Source organism: Eschrichtius robustus, chromosome 2 (genome assembly GCF_028021215.1).
Source record: "Eschrichtius robustus isolate mEscRob2 chromosome 2, mEscRob2.pri, whole genome shotgun sequence".
Classification (NCBI taxonomy): domain Eukaryota; kingdom Metazoa; phylum Chordata; class Mammalia; order Artiodactyla; family Eschrichtiidae; genus Eschrichtius; species Eschrichtius robustus.
Window position 1 is genome coordinate 120,164,857 of NC_090825.1, and position 24,290 is coordinate 120,189,146.

The window sequence follows — 24,290 nt, forward strand, 5'->3', positions numbered from 1 at the left end:
GTCTAGATAAATCAACACAAATGTATACATTAGATGTCTGCAAGCATAACCTCAATTCTTAAACAAGTGAAAAACACAAAGATGAAAGCTACAAAAGGTTACTATCTCAAGCAGGATAAATTTTAAAAAGCCAAACCTCAAACTCTTCATTTCAAAGCTTTGGTTACCCTAATTTGTTCAATGGTAAATGTACCAGAGTTGTTGTAAGACACTGTGAAAAAGCAATTCATTTCAAAGTCTTAGAGCAAACTTAAAGGCTGACAACAATTAAAAATAAAATTCTTTACGTACACTTTGTCTCTGGATACATAAGCACTTACCCACCTTAAAACCTGTTTCCTATCTGGAGAAGATAACCTGGGCTATCATCTCTCAGTGATACTCACTTTCTGCTGACATTTCCTTTCTCTGGAAAGACAGCAGTGCAATCCATTCTTATACATCTTAGTTGATATGTCAAGTTTGTTTATTCATACATTCAACGTGCATTTATTGAGGTCTTACTATGTGCTAGACGCTCTTTGACTTGCTGGGATATAGGAATAAGCCAGGCAGACAATATCACTGCTCTTATGGAACTTAGATTTCAGCAGGTGAGCAGATAAGACACAAACAATTAGGTATATAATGTTGAGGGGAAGGGAAGAGTATGTGAAAGATGCTACTATTTCAGATAAAGCAGTCAGAGAGGTCTCTCTTAGGAGCTGATGTTTTAAGTGGAGACCTAAATAAAGTGAGAGAAAGAGCCATGTAGATATCCGGGGGAGAGTGTTCCCAGGCATAAAATGCATCAGGGGACCTAAAAAGAGGGTTATGCTTCTTCTAGAGAGTAAGGAGATATTCTGAAGTGACTAGAAGACAAAGAAAGTCTTACACCAAGGGTGCATAACCTGAGGTTATGCACTAAGCGTGCAAATCATGTTTTCTCCTTGTCTTACATCACATAATGTATAGGGTGACAACACTGTACATATTAGTTTCCTCCACAGGTGACGAAGTCTCCTGCTGGCTCATTCCCAACTACTCATTCCTCATCTAATCAGCTCATTCTTTCCATCTGTCTCAGACTCCTTGTTACCACCTTTTTATTCCAAATAACTGAGGCAACTCCTGTTTCCCAGGCATCCACACACTCTCCTCCTCTGTGAAGTTTCAGTTATGCCTTCTGGGGTAAGTGGACATTTCAAAAAGCAAAATGGATGTGGAAAGTTGTGGGGTGGGGTGCAGTGGGAGGCAGGGTGGAACAAGTATGAAGGTCTCGAGAAGATCTGTGAAGTCGCGGTTGGGGATATTTCTCTTCTTTATCTGTGGATGCCCAATGCCTAGCTCAGTAAGTGTTTGCTGCTGCCACGGCAGCTGGAAGGACCTTTGAGATGTTGTAGTTAACCTCCCACTCCACCCATCTCAAGACTTCCCTTCCTAGGACAGGCCTTTGTGGCTCGTCCACCTATTAACACAGTGCAACTAGGCTGCTTATATATTTCCCAGTACTCATACAGAAGCACTTAGGCATTAGAAAAATCAGATTCAACCAGGCACTGGAACTGGCATTTAGAACTTCCATTTTCTTCTTCCATGGATTTCTTAGTTCTAACTTTTTCTTCTAGCTTCTCTGTTTTCTCTTTCAAATAATGTCTTTGGTACCCCCAAAGCACTGCACAGTCTTGTTAAGCGATTATTATCTTGTTAAATGATTATTATCAATTAAAGGATCACTCACCCCTAATATATTGAATTAGAGATTATTTCACCTATTTTTCTTACCTTTCCTTTAAAAACACTTCTTCTTAGATTATATTCAAAATCTAGTACTCATAGACTGCACCTACACCAGCCCATTGTATGTGTTTAGTGATAAGAAACTGCCACTTAACGTGTTTCTGTACTTGGTTCTTTGTTATCTAAAGAGATTTATTATCTTTGGTTTAATCCACTAAATTTGTTTTTCTGAAGTTTTTTTCAACCACTTTATCAAAAAGAAAAAAGTTAGTAAATAAAGTCAAATGAGCTTCATAATTCTCCCAAATTTATGAACTTAAGATAAATTTTGGTATTCATTATAGTCAGAAGCTCTTTTTCTCACAGCATTTCAAATTAAAGTTTCTTAATGACAAAGAATCTTTGCATACTTAATTTTACAAGAATACCAGACAGTAAAACAGAAAGGGGGGTATTCTAGCATTTATTAAAAAAAAGATAACAATGTGATTGAAGTTATCAGTATGGCTATTAAATTTAGATGGCATTGAAAAGCTAACAAAAACCCCAAACTGAAAAATATATCAATGTAAAAAAGTGATCTTGGCACTAGAAAGTTTTAAATATATTAGTCCTTATAAAACTGGGATCCATGACCCTTCAGGGATTATACATAGTAGACACTGAAAAAGTCTTAGTGCTTGATAAATAGGAAATACCTACATAGGCACAGATGTCCCAATGTACTTAAGCCAGTGAGGGTCATGCTGGTTTGAGCTCAGTAGACTTTGCAGAGCTTTAAGAATTCCACGTTGAATTTTTATAGTACTTTTTAATTTTCAAAGTAAACAACCATGCACAAATCTCGCAAGCAAGAATGCTGGATGCTCTCACTATTTTACAGAAGCTGAAACTGTGACAGGGAGCAGTAAGTGACTACACAAATATATGCAAGACAGCAGAGAGGCATGATCCCATTTCTCCTGTATGTATTTAAAAATTCACTGATGACAAATAAAAATTATTGAAGATCCAAGAGGGATTTCTAACACAATATTAAATATTTCCCTTCAGATCACTATTAAGTATTCCTATTTTTTTCTCTTTTTCTTTAAATGTCTCAAATTTCCCCACCTATAAAATTAAGGTAAATAACAGCTGCCTTCAATACTACAAAGCTATGGACAGAATCAGTAACAATATAGAAACTAGAATTAAAAATCTTCATAGGATTGTTAAGAGGTTTAAATGAGATGAATGCATACAAAGTCCTTAGCATAGTGGTGCCACAAAATTATATTAAAGATTTTTAATAATCTTTTTTCCTAAGAGTTTTAAGGTTAAAAATATATAGGAAAGAATATGGATAATATAGTTAACTTCAAAGTAACTTTTGTAGAACACCTGCCTAATCTGTATTATGTTTCAGATCTCTACAACTAGAGACCAGATGTTGAGAGAAGCCTGCTGAGGAGCTTAGACTATTGAGAATTAGGTATTCAAAGTGTGATACCACTAATTCTGTGATCTTTCTCTAGACACTTTCTATAGGTCTCATTTCCTCATCTCAGAAATGAGAGTGTGGGGAGTAGATGAGCTCTCAAGTCCCTTTAAGCTCTAATCTAAAATCATTGTACCAAACATGGAAAGCAAGCTTTGAGAACCCAAGAGCCCCACCTCTCTGGCTCTACCAGCAACAGTGTTTACATATTATTTTCTATGTACCACCAACTACATTATTTTAAATCTGGGTTCATTCTTGTCTTGTACTTCTTGATAATGTACAAAGACCCAGTTTTAGTATATCATTCCCTACCCCAGTTGCCTCCTTCACTAAAACAACAGGTTAAGATGATTGTAGAATTTTGGAAACAGAAGTACATGTTTTGAAAATAATTCATATATAATTGTAAAGAAAATATTTTGACTCTAAAACACCTAATTACTCAAGGTCATAGATTGGTTCAGCTCAGCCTTAGAACTCAAGTCTTCTAATTTTTAGTCTAGTTCCTTCTACTATGTCTACGATTGAATAACTAAATTAAATTGTTTGGAAGGGATTTGAAGATTGAAAAAAAAAACCCCACCAAATTTGCAATTTATATCATCTTAAAATTAAGAAAATCCTTATCCCCAATAATTACGAAAACACAAAAACATTGAAACAACAACAAAGTAAAACAGTGTCCATAGCAAACCGGTAGAGCTTTAAAGTTCAACAATGTGACAATCATAAGGTCATAAGTCATTGCATTGCCCCAACCAGCATGAAATAATAAAGCATGTACTAAATCAGATGTCATTTCACAACAGCTTTAAAAAATTGGCTATCAAATATACTTTCATAATAGCCACAGCTAAATATTAAGAATTATGAAATCAACTAGAATAAAGGTTAATTTTATTATAAAAAGAAAAGTTAACATTTATTGCAACAAACTGTATGTCCTAAACACTGCATACTTAAGTTGAACTCTCAAATTGTTAAAAACATAAAAATTCAATGTAAGATAATGTGCTAAACATTTACAACTAATCATATCATTAAACCTTTCTCTCCCCATAGATGTTTTTGGAGCGCTAACAGCGTGAATGAAAAAAATTCTAAAATAAGAGGCTTTCACTAAATTTGTTGTATGATAGACATTTTTAATCTCGCTGAAACTTGCTCAAAAGAAAAAAAGTTTTAGAGCACTCAATATTAATATTTGAGTTACTCCGGAAAAGTATGTTTAAGCATGCAGCTCTACTAAGATAAGTCATTAATATTTAAACTGGCCCAGAGATAAAATTAGGTGATGACACATTTCCATTCAAAATAATTGGCTTTAAGGACCGTATTGCAATATAAATAGTTTAAATGACCATCTGGCAATTGCAGAATCCCATAATTTATTATATATATGTAACATAAATAAGAACTTATTTCCTTAACATTCCAGCAGAAAAATATGCAACCCATGGAAGTATATTACTAAAGAAGAGGGTTGTACTCCATAGTCAGATGACAGTGTATGTCAAAGTGCACTAGGAAATATAAAGTGGTTATATCAACATAACACATCGTTTCAACTACATGCCAGTAATTAGGTTTTTATTGATTAAATAGCAGCCTATAAAAATGGGGAAAATATGAACTTGATCTTAGCTGAAATAATCTAAAAGGAATTAAAATTTCCATTCCATTTTTTTTTTTTTTTTTTTTTTGGTAATAAAGTATAGCAAAAGACAACAACGTAATCCTATAAACATCGGGGTTATATTGCCACAAGTAGCTTTAGATTTTTACCTCAAATAAAAGAAACTAAACTGTAATCCTGGTTAATGCACTCCTTTGTACATAAACACAGCCCCAAATTTTTCTTTTTTTAGTCCTCTGAATTCATGACAGCTGATCCAAATTGTTGGTTTTTGGAATTGCTCTTGATGTTTCTAAACTTATCTTCCACCTTTCCACATCTCTACTGCTCCTCCCTCTCTTGCCTCCCTTCCCCCAATACCCTTTAATTCACAAACTCCACTGGAAACCCGTATTAAAGGGACATTTGTGACGGCAGTGAGGAATAAAAAGGCAACCTGTCAAAATTAGATGTTTGGGGGTTGAAATCACTCTCTACAACTAATTTTTGAACCACTATAAAACTGCTTACTTTCTAAAATATAACTTACTGGGTAAAATCAGTACAAAAATTACCATTAAAACTCACACTCTAATCCAGGTTAACATAAAAATGATCATGCACAATTCAAAGAGAGAGGAACACTTAACAGATCTTTTCTTTTTTTCTTCCCCTAAATGGAAGTTCTCCATAAGAATATTTTTATTTACTTGAAAATGCAAAACACGAGTAGAACAAGCCAGAAGGAAATGAGAGCAGTTCGCTCTCTGAAATTACAGAAATAAGGAGAGCATGGGCTTTTAAACACTCCTATAAAGGTCAATAAGTGATTGATTTTTTTTCAGTTATAGTTTAATTCAACAAAATATTTCTTGAAAATTCTTCTGCAACAGGATTTACCAATATACATTTTCCTTGACTCAGAAATACGGAAGCAAGTGCCCATTAATTTGGCAAATATCTGTAAAAATGGCATTACACAATTACCAGGATGTCCTCAGAAGGGTAAATGCTATTAGGCACAAACCTATTTTGTCTATTTAATTTGCTCAGATAAATAGTAGTACATAATGAGAACTTACTGCTCAGTAAAATTAGGTGTGATCTTAAAAGTAAGAAACAGTGGGTTTTAAGAAATATGCCCCAGGCTTATTTTAAACCCAACGTAAATTAAGATTTCCTAACAACTAGCCTATTACAATCACCTGCAGGCCAGAGTGGATTAAGACTTATAATCAACCAATTAATACAGATGTTCTTTCACATTAGCCACTCATACTAAAATAAACCCTTTTGATCCAATCTCTCATTCACTAAAATCTCAAAAAGCCCCTAAAGTGATCTCTACACACATATGAATTTTACTACTATTACAATTTGCATTTAAGCTGCATTTATGGAAGGTATGTTTCAGAGTAGGTCTTTCATAAAATTTGTAAACAGTCAACATAATATTGAAAGTGGTCAGATTAACTAAAATATCTGTAACATCAATAGATAAAACCAAAACAGCATTATAATACAAATTATTTTATCAGTTATAAAAATATAATGGAATAGCCAAAGAAACATCACAAGAAGTAATTTCAATAAAATCTGACCACACGCTAATCACACATTTCTGTACTGGAGTCATTCCACACTAAATTGACACACCTGAATACACAATGTGTTTTACCTTGTGGGTTTTTTTTTTTTTTCCTTTTACTAATAATATAGCCATAAAGAAGTACAGGGTTTTAAAAAAGGAAAATATTATCATAAAGCTAAAAATAAACAAATAGCCAAAAGCAAATCTCCTTTAACATTCAGAAATCATTTTATGAGTGAATATCAGAAACATTAAGGTTAAAAAAGACACTGAAACACTCACTGCCAGAACCTTTGGAAGGAGAGGAAAAAGGTAGAAAGTAAAGAAAGTATCCATTAAAAAGGGGGAAAATCAATAAAAATCTCTTCTTTATGCCTCCCTTCTCTGAGAAAACATTCAACACGATGTTAATAAGAAAAATAAAAAAGGGACAGAATTTGCTTCATTCATCCTGTGTTTGTACAGGTCTTCATTTGCATTATGCTAATAAAATTAGACATAGGTACAATTAATAATGAGATGTTAAAATCTACATAAATTTTCAAAGCTTCATTAAATGGCAACCAACAGAGCCCTAAACTCCACCTAAGACTGAATTTACAAATTCATCTTGCATCATTCTTTCTCTCCGATAATCATACCCTTCAGAAAACGATCAACTTTTTAATACTAAAGTTTCAACATAATCCCAATAAAAGCTCTAATTCTACCTGAAACCATTTACTTCTTTGCCTCTTTTCAGCACTTTCACCATTAATGCTCAAGTGAAACAATGCTGAAAATCAAATCATGCAGAAATCTGCCTTCATCAATGTTACAAGTTTATGCTAAATTTACTGAATTTCAGAATTTAAAAAGCATATTAAGGTAGAATGGCTAGTTCGTTTTACTTAAAGAATGTATTTGAGTATCAATAAGGTTTCTCTTGTTTTACTATCAATGAACTTAAACCTTAAAAAAAATACTTTACTATGCTCAATCATGACACTCATAATTTTACAATTTAACGTAATAGCGGGATGTTGTGCTATGTTGACACATCAGAAGGAATTGCCTTCCCTCCCAAAACAGAGTGTAAAGTGTCTTTTTTCAAGCATACTAAGAAAAAGCAATTTTAGGTGACATCTTAAAAAGTCAAATTACAATTTTTGCTTTAGAAAAACTTAAATAGAATGCAAGTTATTAGTGGATTTAATATTTCTGTATCTAAATTCAGAAAGTCAGTATTCAGTATAGTTGTGGTCTCAACATGTTGATTTACCTGCTGATTACTCAGGGTCACTGGTCTTAATGTTTGGCTGGAACCAAACAGTAACATATAGAGAAGAGAAAGCAACCAATTTTAGTTATATCAAGGCTATTGTTTGGAAACAACAGGCTAATTCAATGATGGTAAAAAAGAAACATTGTTTCAATTTATTTGGAAGAAGCTTTGTTCTGGGTAATCACAGTTCCCAATGTTAATCCCATAAGGTACAAAATTTTCAAATTTTCTCAAACTATCCTATAAAGATATTATACCTTTTCATTAGGACACAAACTACTGATTATAATTCCAAATCACACATTGGCATAAAATAATCATTTCACTGGATATTAAAGAATCTTGAAAGAGCCACATCATCATTGCTTTGTCTACCATCATATGGCTGTTATGAGGCTGACACACTTTAAATGTTATAAACTACTAGAAAAAGTATTAAAATGATCTTTAATGATTTAAGGATAACTATATTCATCTAAGACTTATTCTACAGATCCTAGATTCTATAGGGCTTAATGAAAGTTCATTGTGAATGGAAAATGATAAGTTCTTGTTCCATGCCTTTTTTATAGTAAGGAAAATGATAACATTACCATGCTGATTATCAGAACAAAAAGCATTAATAATCACCAAGCTTTTCCTAAGATATATGCTTTTTCTTTGTACAACTACATGTTTTATAAATCAATGTAAGTTTCCTACAGAAAGCTTAAGTCAAACCAACTGTACTTACTCTTTCAAGACAAACAAGCACATTCAATCATGAATTCCACTGCCAAAAATTTCAGATTGAAAAATTTAAAACACAGCATGTCTTTTAACATTTAAACGCAACAGCTTATGAGATAATATCTCAAATCTCCTTACTGAAAACATTTTAAACCTTCAATTCAGAATGACAGCAATAAAAAGTTGAAGTGTTCTTCTAAGTAAAAGATAATTATTATTTTAATAATAGATTAGTAGGTAGTTTACATTAAGACACACAAGAACCAAGGATTTTTTTTTTCTTTTGATAAGAAACATCTAAGCCTTTCAAAGGAACAGAACATAGCCTAAATCTAAGTCGAAATTTTTTCCCCAACAAGCAAAGCTTCCTACTTAAAGAGGAAAGAAAAGAGACACCTCAGTATTAGAATATACCTTTAACAGAAAAAGCATTTTTAAAGATTGTTTTAAATAAAATCTTCAATGACTAATTAACGTGAAGTGACTATCACTAATATTTAAGAACTTACAGTACTTACATACAAAGAAATCACTGTGTCTACTATGCCCTTCCTCCCCCCTCAAAAAAACCCACTGATTAATCAATCTTGTGTCTCTACAGTTACATTTTTATATTTTCCTTCACAACTAAAATGTGATATACATTTATCTGAACTGGGGGTGGGGGTGCAGGATAGAGAACTTAACGCCTATGAAGATACACCTACATTTAGAACTTTCTCCTGGTAATTACATTTTAACAGACCTTTTTGAGGTCAAACGGAAATGTCAATATACTTATAAATGATGGAGAAAAAAGGAGACAGAGAAACAAATCAAACACAGCTGAGACTGAAGCTCAACAACGTTGGCCATCAGCTAATATACTTGAGAACTTGTAGGAACATTTGAAAGTAAAATCAAGCACCGTGTTGCCACCAAGTCCTTTCTTAAAGAGACCAATCAGCAGACACAACTTATCTGCTTTAGGTCAGGAACTCTGTGGGCAAGTCCCACGTCTAATACTCTTGTCAGGTACACTGTGCACTGACTGCATTGCTTTAGCAATCTCAGAACTCAGATTCTTCAAGGTTCAGTTTGAAGAAAAGGGTTCATTGTTAGTACCTCTAATTTTTAACCCTTTAATCTCCTCAGGCTAACACTTCACAAATGTACAAATACAGCACAACGTTTGATTACGTGAAGTATTACGGGTGTTTTTCATCGTAATGTAAGAGCATATTCTAAAACAGCTTAAAAAATATGCACAGTAAATATATATTTCTAAACATTATACCCCCTTGAATTTACAGTTTTTACTAAAGACACCTGTTAATGAGCAGTATTCTTTTAAATTTTTACATAAAAATTTCAATTACTGGCCAATGGGATACTAAATACCATTATTTCAGGGGGAAAAAAAAAAAACTGGGAAGGGTTTTGTACAGACCAATCACTTAGGTTTTCTACCATGCCTACTTTCAAAAGCCCGCTTAAACTTAATTCACATGAAAAAGCACTTGAATTGTTGTCGAACACATTCAAATAAGTGAATATTTAAACCTATCAATTGATCTTAAATGTACCATTCTCAAGAAACAGAAAGCATTAATCTTACCTTGAATAGCCATTAGAAAAAACCGATCGACCGGAGAAGTTCAAAGTCCCTAAGGAAGTCAAGTTATCATCTCCAGATCCTTGGCATCTATTCCAATTTTCTGAACCAACAGGAATTGGTGGAATGACATTAAAAATAGGTTTCTGATCCTGCTGTTGAGAAAGGGATGCTGTATTCATGTCATAGTGGTACATCTGTCCCCCAGAGGTACTCACACCATGAACAGAAATGGCAGACATTTTATTACCAATTATATTTGCTCCAGAAAAGCTGGCCTGACAATAAACTGGGCCCAGTTTCTCCTGCTTAATTACTCCAGGGGTGCAGAGTTCGATAAAATCTTCTTTTTCTGTTTTCACTTGGGGCAGTGGCACACTGTTAGGGCTTGATAAGATAAGATCTCCATTATCCTTAATTTTAGGTTTAGTGTCCGGTAAAACAAGAGGCTTACGGTCCTCTTTCGAGTTTCCTTCCAGAAGGAATGGATCGTCCTCTCCTGCCAAAGGAGAAAGCAAACAGTTTTCATCTATCAAGAGGTCTGAGCTCCAAGGACTCTCACTTGTCTCTTTACCTGGGGACCCAGAAGAAAACTCCAAATCCTGGAGTTTTTTCCTCCATATGTCAAAGGTGCTTTGGTCTGTGGTATACAACTTCACATTACCCCCATTAGTGCCAGTCTGGCCCTTCAAATTTTGCTGTTCTGAAGATATATCAGAGTGAGTTTTTGGAAACTCCTTCTCTGTGGGGGCAGCCGAGGCAGCAGCTGATGCTGAATTCTTGGGGTTCTCTGGAACACTGGTCGACCTATTGAGGTTTGCGATGCTTTCTTCCAGAAGCCGAAAGTCTGTTTCCCCAGAGGAAAGGCTCATTTGGCCCTGCTGTGGGAATCCCAGGTCGTTTCCCATCACTTTTGTCTCTGTCTCTCCCATATACAGTCCCATTGAGAGTGAAACTGCCTTGGACAGATCTGGCTGCTGCGCATTGCTTCCTGAGCCTTTTGGAAAATCAACCAAAAGTCTTTGCTGCTTGGAGTCTGCCTGAGAAGCAGCAGCCAGTGAGGGTGAAGATGCAGAAACCTTCACAGTAGCTCCTCCCCTTAGGGTTTTATAGAAGTCCATCACATTTCCCCTCTCTCGACCAAGCACACTGCTGGGGATTTCTTCTCTACTGGGGGGGCTTAATGATTCCTTGGGGTCCATCAGTGAATATCAGCTACAAAAAAAAGAGAGGCGGACATAATAAGCTATAAAATCACATTATCTCTGTGATCCGATTAGTAAGAGCCTGTTAAATGAACCTTTTAGTTAATTCCGAATCTAATTCCTTGTTATCAGAAGAGTAGATTCTGTCTTCCATAATATAAAAGCCGTGTCTCCTGCTCCCATTCAGTGTGCCACATTTAAAAGTACAATGCAGTCCATTTGCACAGCTGAGAACAAAACTGTAGCAAACTAAGCTTGGCTATTCATCCTGCCACTCACAAATTGGTAACTTTGTTAATCACAGACATTATAATTCATTACATCTGATTATTCTGAAGGTTCAAGTTGATGTCAAAGTATTTAATTAAAAAAAAGGAAGTATGATCATTGAAATTCCTACCTCTTTTCAACCAGTCAAGGCTGTTGGCTTTTCTGAGAACTAATAAACATAAAATCTGATAAACACTATGCTAGAATTCTCTATCTCTGATTACTCCCAATTCCTCTCCTACCGGCTGGTCACACATCCAAACCTTTTAGTACAATCTACTAGTGAACCATGCACTTACTTCACTTGGAAAATAAACAATGATGGTCTGCTCATCTTCCAATAGGGTAGGAAAAGGCTCCTATTTTTAACCCGTATTTCTTACTGAATGTGCCTAATAGTGCCTGCTTTCAAATTTTGGACATATGAAATGAAACACACTGTACACAGGCTAACTAAAATTTAGATTTAAAAAAGCAGAATGTGTAGTAGCTTCTCATTACAAGTTTTAAAATATGGTATAAGAAATATAGCTCTCTCAAACCCTTACAACACAATAAATTCTAGATGAAGCTACATTTTCTTTTAAAACTGCTTAAGACCCTCAGTATGAAATACTATTATGTCTGTAAATTAAGATTTTTCCTTTCCAAATATCGAAGTATTGAAAAACAAAGGGGAAAAAAACCACCCCAGAACTGTAAAATTACATTCATATAGATCCAAGTAAAATAAAACATAATACAATGCTCAGAATAATCCTCCCTGCATTCTAAACCTTCACCTATCCTAATTCTGAGCCTACTCTCAAGAGGGTTAGGTTGCTAGAAGATTGTTGACAATCAAAAATGTTTTAAGAGGCGGGCAGAGACTTTGATAAGCATATTTGCGACAGTATAGTCAAATCCTGTCCAATGAAAGAAAACTTTTCCCGTACAGAGACTTCAAGAAGCATAAACTTCACTGGCCCTCGCTAAAAGTGGAGCGTGATTAAGGTAGACAGAGAGGTGGGGACGTGTCCCTACAAATCTTGAGGGTAAACTGCTTATCTCCCCGCCCCTCCGCCGTGTTTAGCTGATAACGATCTCTAAACACAAGGTATCAAATGGAGCCTAATGAATTTCCACGCCACTTTGACAGCTGCCTTCAAACTCGAAACCAAAACAATACTTCATAAAACGAAACAATCCCTCAAACGATTTTATCCCCCCGTTTAAATTGCAAATAACCCTGTCACAGTAATTGGCCTTAATGAACCATGCCAAGGGGTCTTAAGCGGCATTACAAGGCTGCAATTACCAAGTCTGCAACCTCAAAACGTCCGACTAGCGCTTGTCAAAAATCGCAGCACGAAACTATTACGGTTAGGGAGGGTCTTCTTCTAAAAGGGGCCACTTCAAAACGTCACGAGCGAAGTGATGCCAAGCGCTAAAGAACAAACCCTCGCGGGGGCCGGGGGTAGAAAAAAGCGCGAGGTTAAAAAAGAAATGTGTCCAGACCTGTTGAGTTCTTTCTCCGACACGCCCACTTCCACCAGATAACACCAGCCCTGGCCGAAGTCTCCGAGTAGCAGGCTGTCAGCCCCCTGCGTGTGTACACGCGCGCACACACACACACTCACACACACCCCTGCGCGCCCGCCAGAAAGGAGACGCGCTGGAGCCTCGACACAAACCCTGCTCGCGCTCGGGCGCTCTAGGGTGGAGCGGACAGAGTCGGGCGAGCAGGATTCAGACGCGGCTCAGCGTTCACCAGAAAAATGGGTGTCTGGGAGGCCCCCTGGGAGGGAAAAGAAAAGGGACTTAGAGAAGAAGAAGAAGAAGAAAAAAAAAAAGAGGCCAGGATTCCTCACCAGGGAACGAGAGCCTGGAAACCCGGACGGCTCGACGAGGCTCCACTCGCAGAGAGCTCGGGTTCCTCCCCCTCGGCCAGGGGACGGCGGTCCAGGGAGAGGAAGAGGCCAGCGCTGTCACCCGCGCGCTGCCCTGTCGTCACCGTCCCCCGGCCCTCGCCAGCCCCCACCCCCACTACCCGAAGCTAATAAAACTTTGCAGGCTCCCGTGGCGCCCCCGAGCCGGCCTCCCGGCCCCGGCCCGCACCTCGGGGAGCGAGCGCCCGTGGGGGCCCAGCCCCCGGCCCTCCCCTCCCCTCCCCTCTGCCGGCGGCGCCACTCACCCAACACCGTCCGCCGCTCCCACCGCAGCCGAGATAAACAACTTAGCGTGCGAAAGCAGGAGGAGCGGGAGCGAGAGATTTTTTTTCTCTAAAAAAAGGAAGTAAACAGCCGCCCCCTTCTCCATGGGGGGAGGGGAGAGCCCCTATTTGAGAAAGTCTCCCATTTCCCGGCTGACAAGCCAGCTCCCCGCCCCGCGCCCGTCTTCGCGGGCCGGGGCTCTCGGGCGCGCGTCCTTCGTGCCGGCGCCCCGCCGCTCCCGCCGCTCCGGCTGCGGCGTCCCTTTCCACCCACTAGAATCCGTCCCGGACGGGCGGGCGGTGACTGGGGCTCCCGTCACAGACTCTAGCTCGCAAAATGGAGGAGGAGGAGGAGGGGAGGCAGCGCGGACACGCGAAAGGGCCGCCCGGCCGCTGCAGGCGAGCGGGACCGAGCGGGGGGCGGGCGGAGGCGGCGCCGCGGCGCGCACACACACGCGCTCCCACCCCACCCCCGGCCGCTCCCCGCCCGAGGGGCCGCGCGGCGGCGCGGGGAACGGTGCAACCTGTTGGCGACGCTAGGCAACTGCAGGGGCGGCCGCGGCCCCCGCCCCCACGCCCTCCGCGCGGGCCCCGCCACCCCGGCCGCGACGGCGCCTGCCCGCCCGCGGCCCCCCGGCACAGCCCCCGCCGAGGCTGCCTCCCTGGCGCGCGAGGCTTCTCCTCGCCCCCCACCCCTCACCCCCCAGGAAAAAGGAGAGGAGGCGGCGGCGGGGGCCGACCTGGTCTTTCTGGGGCGGGCTTCGGAGGGAAGCCGAGTTTCTCTAGTTTCTCTTCTCGCTGCTCCTTCCCGCCCCAGCCCAGCTCCGCGACTCCCGACCCACTCCGGAGCTCGCCCGGTCCCTCGGCGGCAACCGTCAGCGCCCCTGCGGGTGACAGCGGACTGGCTGGGGGAGCCGGGGCGCGGCCCGCAGCAGAGCCGCGAGGGTGGTCCGCGCCGCCGCCCCCGGGCGAGTTGAGCGAAGTGTGTCACTTCGCACGAGGCTACAGGGTTGCACGGAAACGGTGCAGCGGCGTCTCGGCCCCTCGTAGGGCCGGACGGCCAGACACGCCCTCTGGGGACGCTTCAGGGAGGGGAGGGCAGGGAAGGGGGTCGGCGCATACATACTCTGGGCCGGGGGGGAGTCGCGTGCCGGCGGGTCCCCCACCCCCGCATCGTCTGGGCGGCCCAGTCTGCACCCGCCGCCGCGTGCTCGCACCGGGAGAGAAGTTGCAAAGCAGAACCCACCCTCCCCTGCGCCCCGACTGTCCCCCACCCTCTTCTCCGAGCCTGCGAGGCGGCGGCGGCGGCGGCGGCGGCGGCGGCAGAAGGAGGCACCGCCTGCCAAGTTCAACCCCCATCCCTCCCTCCCTCCTAGCGCGCTCACACTTGAAGGAAGTTGCACGCCAAATGCAAAACCTCCAGCGAACTGGATTTCTTTGCATTTTTAAATTATTATTCTTAAGGAAAGCGGGAGGTGGCAGGCTTAAAAGCAAGTTGCAAGCGAAACAGTAAGTTACTTGCACAGTACGCCCTCCTTCCCCCCACCCCAACTCCTGACCTCTCCTTCCACCCCCTTCGGGGCCCACGTCCAATTTTCCCGCGGAGGCCCCTCCCACGAATCTTGACATTTGCTGCACTCGCCTCAATGCGTCGCCCACCCCTTCGTGTTCGTGGGACCCCCATCCCTCCAAATAAAACAGAACACACGCAGCTTTAAAATGTCAGCATTAAACTCCTTCCAGCTCTTCCCGTTACGTGCCTCCCCCTCTGTCCGAGGGAAACACGTGGCCTGTCCCCAAAGAGAGGGGAGTGGGGCTAGAGGAGTCCGCGCCAGAGGCCCCCGCCCCAGCCCCCTTCCCCAGCTCGCCGCGTCCGCAGGGCTTGGGCGACGCCGGGATCGAGCCTCCTACCTTGGGCGGCACATATTATGATTTGTGTGACTCGGAGAAATGTTGTCCTGTGTTGCTTTAGGGTTTGGTGAGGTAACTTTTGCGACCCCACAGGTGACAGCGCTTGCCAGCTGCAGCCGGGGGCGGAGGCTGCCGCAACTCCACCTAGCCCTGCCCGGGCGCTCGGCCGCAGCCACTCTCTCTCCAGGCCGCGCTCAGACTGGCGGCGGCTGCTCTGCCCTGACATGTTGCAGAGGATTTGCGGGGAGTGCGTGCCGGAAGTCGCCTGCCGCCATCTTGGTAAAGGCAGCTGACACCGCCCGGCCGCGCGTCCACCATCTTGGCAAAGGTTCTCGCTAGCGGGCAGCCTAGGTCGCCCTTCCTCGGTTCTGGGGGTGTAGGCGCTGCCCCGTGTGTCGTTCGAGATGACGGGAGAGAACTAGGCTATTAGCGAGCCGCCTGCCCGGAGGCGATCTGCGCGGGCCGCCTCCAGATGATGCCAGGGCCGCCATCTTGGCAAAGGAAGATACGCTCACAGCGTCGGAGGAGTGAAGGGAACCAAGACCTTTGCCAACCCTCAGCCAACCCTGGCTGGTAGAACCCTCAGCCAGGAGAATTTTTATGAAGGGCGCCGAGCAAACCAATTGTTAACAAAACCTCTCTGGATACAGCCGAGATGACTCCTCTTTTCTTTGCCTTGGCTTAAGTCAACTGGAGGGAGGCCCCTGTCTTGGGTGCTCATAGTGGATACTAAATGAGAATTGACTCGAGAACGCTACTTTGCCTACTTGCCAGGTGTCCTACCTTCTGATTCTCAAATACTAGAATCAGATGTCTTGACTGCACTGGGTCCCCAAACAACCAACAGCTTCATGAAAAAAAATCAAGACTCAAACCTACAATACATAATGTTACGCATGTTTTTAAAATGAGTTAAATAACATACTGAAATGATCATCCTTGTACATCTGCTTAGAAGTTATAGTAGGAACTATTTATATATGTAATATATTATATATAATAATTTGTACATATATATGTAAAGGGACCATAACAGATACCTAATCAAGTACCTCTTCCCATACCATAAACCTATTTCATAGTTGAATCTGTGCTCTAAAAAAAATCCACCTCATCTCTCTTACCTGTTCACATTGTAGGTGGTGGATACCCTGCTTTTAAACAACATCTGCTTTTATAAGAGTTCCCAATTAATTAACTTTCTCCCCACTCATTTTTTCCTGCAGGTCCAGTGGATCACTTTAAAATGGGAGAGGACACATCATTTCAAATTAAAAATCGCCCTTGAAAACACTTTCAATGGAGCAAAAGTGTGGAATTTTCCTGATTTTTTCTTTTCAGTGGTCTAAATATGCCTGTTAATTTTTTAATTTGATAGAAAAAACTCTCATTCTTTAGTCTTGCATGTTCATTTGAAAGCATGCACAAACTGTAGATTAGCCCAGTGTTTGCTTTTCAGAGTTAGAATTGTGCTTTATAGCTAACATTTACTGATTAACCCAACACACACATACACACACGTCTGCTGCCCACTTCTGCTGACAATAGCTGAATAGATAGGTATTACTCTAATTTTTCAACATGAGGAAGCTGAGGCTTACAGAGCTTGAGGTGTATCCAAGATCACACAGCTAAGCATGGAGGACAGAAATAGACAATATTAAAGAGATTTTTCTTCACTGATCTTGTAACTTCCATGAAAGAGTATGTAAATTCCATGATAGGCTTGCAATAAGTGTGTATGGGATTTAATTCAAGAAATGAAATCCAGTGTACCAGAAAAGACATGAGATTAAGCATTGTAATAATAAAAGCAATTCTAACAGTAGTTAATATTTATTGAACTTCTACTATCTGCCAGGCACCATTGAAAGTGTTTTATATATACTATCTTAAATCTGTAGATATGAAAATTACTAATCTGTAACCTGGGAAGTTATAATTACTACAGGAGAAGAAATAGGATGAATCCCCATCTGAGGGGGAATATATTTGATTGTCTCAGAAGCAAAGGTGAGAATGAAGGTAATATATCCAAACTCCATCAAGACAAGAACCTTTTCTGTCTTGTTCATTGCTATATGTCCCACTCCTAGAACAGAGACCAGTACGTAGTTATAATAAAACATTCAGTCAACTAGTCATAATATCACTTTTACTGAATTGTTGTGGAGGCCAAATGAGTTAATGAAATGTGTACAGGTAGTACTCAAGATCCTCATTTTAACTGTCTTATGTTTAAACACCTGAGTACTCCTTCCTAAAACAAACAAAGACCTATTACTGTTTGTTCCCATTACTGTCCTGTACTTTACTTTGGTAGCACATTACAGTGATAGTTTGTTATTTCTGGATTCATTTGTTAAATTTCTGTGTCCCCCACTAGAATATAAAAGCCCTGTGGTGGCAGAGCCTGTGTCTGTCTTTTTCATCGCTATATCACTAGTGCATAGTAGGTGCCCAGTGGATATTTGTTAAAGGAATGAGTGAAGGAAGGAAGGAAGGAAGGAAGGAAGGAAGGAAGGAAGGAAGGAAGGAATGGAAAGGGTCTGAGACTGTATCCTAAGGTCGATAAAACCTTAAACCTGAATAGTAACCGAACCACTTTTTACATTTATACAGCAGTTGATATATTATCCAAGTGAGTTCTCCCATTTTGTTCATCTCTTGTATCATTTCTACTAAAATAATCCAGGCCTCACTGCCAGATTACTCCTCCAAATCAATTAAATCCTGTCATGCTCCTGCTCAAGTATCTACAGTAAATCCCTATGCCAGTGTACACAGATCTCAACTCCCATTCTGGTATGTATTTAAGACCACCGTTTTCACTTGCCCCTTTGTAGAGGGCAAAACCTTCTCACTGATGGGATTGGACTGGTATTTAATTCAATTAAAAAGTCAGTTAAAAAAAAAAGTTAAAGCAAGGAAATCGTAAAAAAAAAAAATTATACTTGGAAATTTTAAGCTTTAAAACCTACAACCTGTGATTGAACATTTATTTTCTAATCCTCTGATAAAGGTCTAAAGCTTTGGGGAGCCCACTGACTGGCGTCCCGTGTTTTCATTCATGTATAAACTGTACCCACATGGCATCAGTACAGCATAGCTGTTAAGAGCCAGACTGGCTGGCTGGCCTCCACCACCTCTATGAAGAAAGTAACCTTGGGCAACCTAACTCTCTGTGCCTCAGTTTCCATCATCTGTAAAATGGGGATGATAATAGTACTAATTCAAGTTATTATAAACAGTAAACAAGTTCGATATATGTGAAGTGCTTAGACTAATTCCTGGGGTATATTAAGTGTTCAATCATCATTAGCAATTATTATTAATATGTAGTATTACTATTTCCCCAGTTTTCCTTAAAGAGCAACAAATTAAAATACTTACAAAATGAGTGTAGATTTCTAAATTTTTATGGTTCATGACCCCTGCCCTTGCCACAATCTTTTAAAGTAGTCTTACGTCCACCTAGTTTGACAGCAATTATTTATAGGGCGTTTTTCCATTTAGATTTTATAGAACAACAACTATTTCTTCTATTACTCATATTTCATCATTTTACTTAATATTTAATTAAATCGAGTAATTACAAGAATGACACAAATGGAATAAACATATTTTTTGGGGGGAAAAAACTCCCAAAACACCAGGAAGTGTTGGTAAGCATAGAGCATAACTGATGGGAATAGCAATGTGTGGAGTACAGGAAGTCATCTTGGCCCCAGTGTTCAGCCTGCCCTGCATCAATCAGTACGTTTTCCAGGGAGAATGGAGAACCTGGATTACTTGAGATGAATGCATTCAGTAGTTTCAGTTAAGAGACAGCCTGATGAAGAAAGAGCACAGCATATACCACATTCATTCCCACCTTTACTGTTGTTTATCACATATATTTCCTTTGACATAAGGAGACCTTGTAACTTATTTTCCTATAGCCCATGATTCCTTGTCGTGGCTGTAGTTTCCATTTATTCTATCCTCCTATCCCTCCACCCCACTTTAGATCTATGATATTAAATGAAAATTGGAATCAAATAAATTTTTATCATTTTTGTATGTATTAATAATTTTGAATATGATAGTTCACTGAATATGTTAATTTTATATTAAGCCAACACAAGCATCTTGTTTGGGTTGTCAGAACTTACTTTAAAAAAACTGTTCCTGGAATGTCTCTGTGTGTCTCATGGTTCTGTTCAGAATCAGCTAGGACCCCGTTTGACCAGGACATCTTATTGCCGTGTGGCTGACAGGGTCTTGGTGCTACAGCTGGGTGTCAGGCCTGTGCCTCTGAGGTGGGAGAGCCGAGTTCAGGACATTGGTCCACCAGAGACCTCCCGGCTCCATGTAATAGCAAACGGCGAAAGCTCTCCCAGAGATCTCCATCTCAACGCTAAGACCTAGCTCCACTCAATGACCGGCAAACTACAGTGCTGGACACCCTATGCCAAACAACTAGCAAGACAGGAACACAACCCTACCCATTAGCAGAGAGGCTGCCTAAAATTATACTAAGTTCACAGACACCCCAAAACACACCACAAGATGCAGTCCTTCCCAGCAGAAAGACAAGATCCAGGCTCATCCACCAGAGCACAGGCACTAGTCCCCTCCACCAGGAAGCCTACACAACACACTGAACCAACCTTAGCCACTGGGGGCAGACACCAAAAAAAACGGGAACTACGAATCTGCAGCCTGCGAAAAGGAGACCGCAAACACAGTAAGTTAAGCAAAATGAGAGGACAGAGAAACACACAGCAGATGAAGGAGCAAGGTAAAAACCCACCAGACCAAACAAATGAAGAGGAAATAGGCAGTCTACCTGAAAATGGATTCAGAGTAATGATAGTAAAGATGATCCAAAATCTTGGAAATAGAATGGAGAAAATACAAGAAACGTTTAACAAGGACCTAGAAGAACTAACGAGCAAACAAACAATGATGAACAACAAATTAATGATATTAAAAATTCTCTAGAAGGAATCAATAGCAGAATAACTGAGGCAGAAGAACAGATAAGTGACCTGGAAGATAAAACAGTAGAAATAACTACCGCAGAGCAGAATAAAGAAAAAAGAATGAAAAGAATTGAGGACAATCTGAGAGACCTCTGGGACAACATTAAATGCACCAACATTCGACTTATAGGGGTCCCAGAAGAAGAAGAGAAAAAGAAAGGGACTGAGAAAATATCTGAAGAGATTATAGTTGAAAACTTCCCCAATATGGTAAAGGAAACAGTCGAGCCCAGGAAGCACAGAGTCCCATACAGGATAAATCCAAGGAGAAACATGCCAAGACACATATTAATCAAACTATCAAAAATTAAATACAAAGAAAAAATATTAAAAGCAGCAAGGGAAAAACAACAAATAACATACAAGGGAATCCCCATAAGGCTAACAGCTGATCTTTCAGCAGAAACTCTGCAAGCCAGAAGGGAGTGGCAGGACATATTTAAAGTGATGAAAGGGAAAAAACCTACAACCAAGATTACCCAGCAAGGATCTCATTCAGATTCGACAGAGAAATTAAAACCTTAACAGACAAGCAAAAGCTAAGAGAATTCAGCACCACCAAACCAGCTTTACAACAAATGCTAAAGGAACTTCTCTAGGCAGGAAACACAAGAGAAGGAAAAGACCTACAGTAACAAACCCAAAACAAGAAATTGGTAAGAGGAACATACATATCGATAATTACCTTAAATGTAAATGGATTAAATGCTCCCACCAAAAGACACAGACGGGCTGAATGGATACAAAAAAGAAGACCTGTATATATGCTGTCTACTAGAGACCCACTTCAGACCTAGGGACACATACAGACTGAAAGTGAGGGGATGGAAAAAGATATTCCATGCAAATGGAAATCAAAAGAAAGCTGGAGTCGCAATTCTCATATCAGACAAAATACACTTTAAAATAAAGACTACTACAAGAGACAAGGAAGGACACTACATAATGATCAAGGGATCAATCCAAGAAGATATAACAGTTGCAAATATTTATGCTCCCAACATAGGAGCACGTCAATACATAAGGCAAATGCTAACAGCCATAAAAGGGGAGATCGACAGTTACACAATCATAGTAGGGGACTTTAACACCCCACTTTCATCAATGGACAGATCATCCAAAATGAAAACAAATACGGAAACACAAGCTTTAAATGATACACTAAACAAGATGGACTTAATTGATATTTATAGAACATTCCATCCCAAAACAACAGAATACACTTTTTCTCAAGTGCTCATGGAACATTCTCCAGGATAGATCATAGCTTGCGTCACAAAGCAAGCCTTGGTAAATATAAGAAAATTGAAATTGTATCAAGTATCTTTTCCGACCACAAGGCTATAAGAGTAGATATCAATTACAGGAAGAAATCTGTAAAAAATAGAAACACATGGAGGCTAAACAATATGTTACTAAATAACCAAGAGATCACTGAAGAAATCAAAGAGGAAATGAAAAAATACCTAGAAACAAATGACGAGGAAAACACAATGACCCAAACCCTATGGGATGCAGCAAAAGCGGTTCTAAGAGGGAAGTTTACAGCATCACAATCCTACCTCAAGAAATAAGAAACATCTCAAATAAACAAGCTAACCTTACACCTAAAGCAATTAGAGAAAGAAGAACAAAAAAACCCCAAAGTTAGCGGAAGGAAAGAAATCATAAAGATCAGATCAGAAATAAATGAGAAAGAAATGAAGGAAACAATAGCAAAGATCAATAAAACTAAAAGTTGGTTCTTTAAGAAGATAAACAAAATTGATAAACCATTAGCCAGACTCATCAAGAGAAAAAGGGAGAAGACTCAAATCAATAGAATTAGAAATGAAAAAGGAGAAGTAACCACTGACACTGCAGAAATACAAAGGATCATGAGAGATTACTACAAGCAACTATATGCCAATAAAATGGACAACCTGGAAGAAATGGACCAATTCTTAGAAAAGCACAACCTTCCGAGACTGAACCAGGAAGAAATAGAAAATATAAACAGATCAGTCACAAGCACTGAAATTGAGACTGTGATTAAAAGTTTTCCAACGAACAAAAGCCCAGGACCAGATGGCTTCACAGAGGAAGTCTATCAAACATTTAGAGAAGAGCTAAGACCTATCCTTCTCAAACTCTTCCAAAATATAGCAGAGGAAGGAACACTCCCAAACTCATTCTAAGAGGCCACCATCACCCTGATACCAAAACCAGACAAAGATGTCACAAAAAAAGAAAACTACAGGCCAATATCACTGATGAACATGAATGCAAGAATCCTCAGCAAAGTACTAGCAAACAAAATCCAACAGCACATTAAAAGGATCATACACCATGATCAAGTGGGGTTTATCCCAGGAATGCAAGGATTCTTCAATATATGCAAATCAATCAATGTGATACACCGTATTAACAAACTGAAGGATAAAAACCATATGATCATCTCAACAGATGTAGAAAAAGCTTTTGACAAAATTCAACACCCATTTATGATAAAAACTCTCCAGAAAGTAGGCGTAGAGGGAACCTACTTCAACATAATAAAGGCCATATATGATAAACCCACAGCCAACATCGTTCTCAATGGTAAAAATATGAAACCATTTCCACTAAGATCAGGAAGAAGACAAAGTTGTCCACTCTCACCACTATTACTCAACATAGCTTTGGAAGTTTTAGCCACAGCAATCAGAGAAGAAAAAGAAATAAAAGGAATGCAAATTGGAAAAGAAGAAGTAAAGCTGTCACTGTTTGCAGATGACATGACACTATACATAGAGAATTCTAAAGATGTTACCAGAAAACTACTAGAGCTAATCAATGAATTTGGTGAAGTAGCAGGATACAAAATTAATGCACAGAAATCTCTTGCATTCCTATACAGTAATGATGAAAAATCTGAAAGAGAAATTAAGGAAACACTGCCATTTACCATTGCAACAAAAAGAACAAAATACCTAGGAATAAACCTACCTAAGGAGACAAAAGACCTGTATGCAGAAAACTGTAAGACACTGATGAAAGAAATTAAAGACGATACAAACAGATGGAGAGATATATACCATGTTCTTGGATTGGAAGAATCAATATTATGAAAATGACTATACTACCCAAAGCAATCTACAGATTCAATGCAATCCCTATCAAACTACCAATGGCATTTTTCACAGAACTAGAACAAAAAATTTCACAAATTGTATGGAAACACAAAAGACCCCGAATAGCCAAAGCAATCTTGAGAAACAAAAATGGGGCTGGAGGAATCAGGCTCACTGACTTCAGACTATACTACATAGCTACAATAATCAAGACAGTATGGTACTGGCACAGAAACAGAAATATAGATCAGTGGAACAGGGTAGAAAGCCCAGAGATAAACCCGTGCACATATGTTCACCTTATCTTTGATAAAGGAGGCACGAATATACAATGGAGAAAAGACAGCCTCTTCAGTTAAGTGGTGCTGGGAAAACTGGACAGCTACGTGTAAAAGAATGAAATTAGAACACTCCCTAACACCATACACAAAAATAAACTCAAAATGGATTAAAGACCTAAATGTAAGGCCAGACACCATAAAACTCTTAGAGGAAAACATAGGCAGAACACTCTATGACATAAATCACAGTGAGATCCTTTTTGACCCACCTCCTAGAGAAATGGAAATAAAAACAAAAATAAAAAAATGGGACCTAAT

The 24,290-nt window shown here is 40.0% G+C and overlaps 1 protein-coding gene across 7 annotated transcripts in view; it reads right to left on the reverse strand.

Moving 5' to 3' along the window:
- Window positions 1-15,795, reverse strand: part of NR3C1 (nuclear receptor subfamily 3 group C member 1) — a 127,431-nt gene extending 111,636 nt beyond the window's left edge. Inside the window, exons 1-2 of one of the 7 annotated variants that reach the window (XM_068536096.1) lie at window positions 14,788-14,893; window positions 9,999-11,210 (exon numbers count right to left, since the gene is read on the reverse strand). In XM_068536096.1, coding sequence (XP_068392197.1) covers window positions 9,999-11,197 — 1,199 coding nt within the window. In that variant the 5' untranslated portion in view covers window positions 11,198-11,210; window positions 14,788-14,893. Of the gene's footprint in view, window positions 1-9,998; window positions 11,211-12,967; window positions 13,031-13,320; window positions 13,486-13,643; window positions 14,082-14,401; window positions 14,687-14,787; window positions 14,894-15,572 lie in introns of those variants that run through there. The other 6 variants (XM_068536098.1, XM_068536095.1, XM_068536094.1 and 3 more) reach the window with 6 other exon arrangements.
- Between the last annotated feature and the right edge of the window lie 8,495 nt (window positions 15,796-24,290).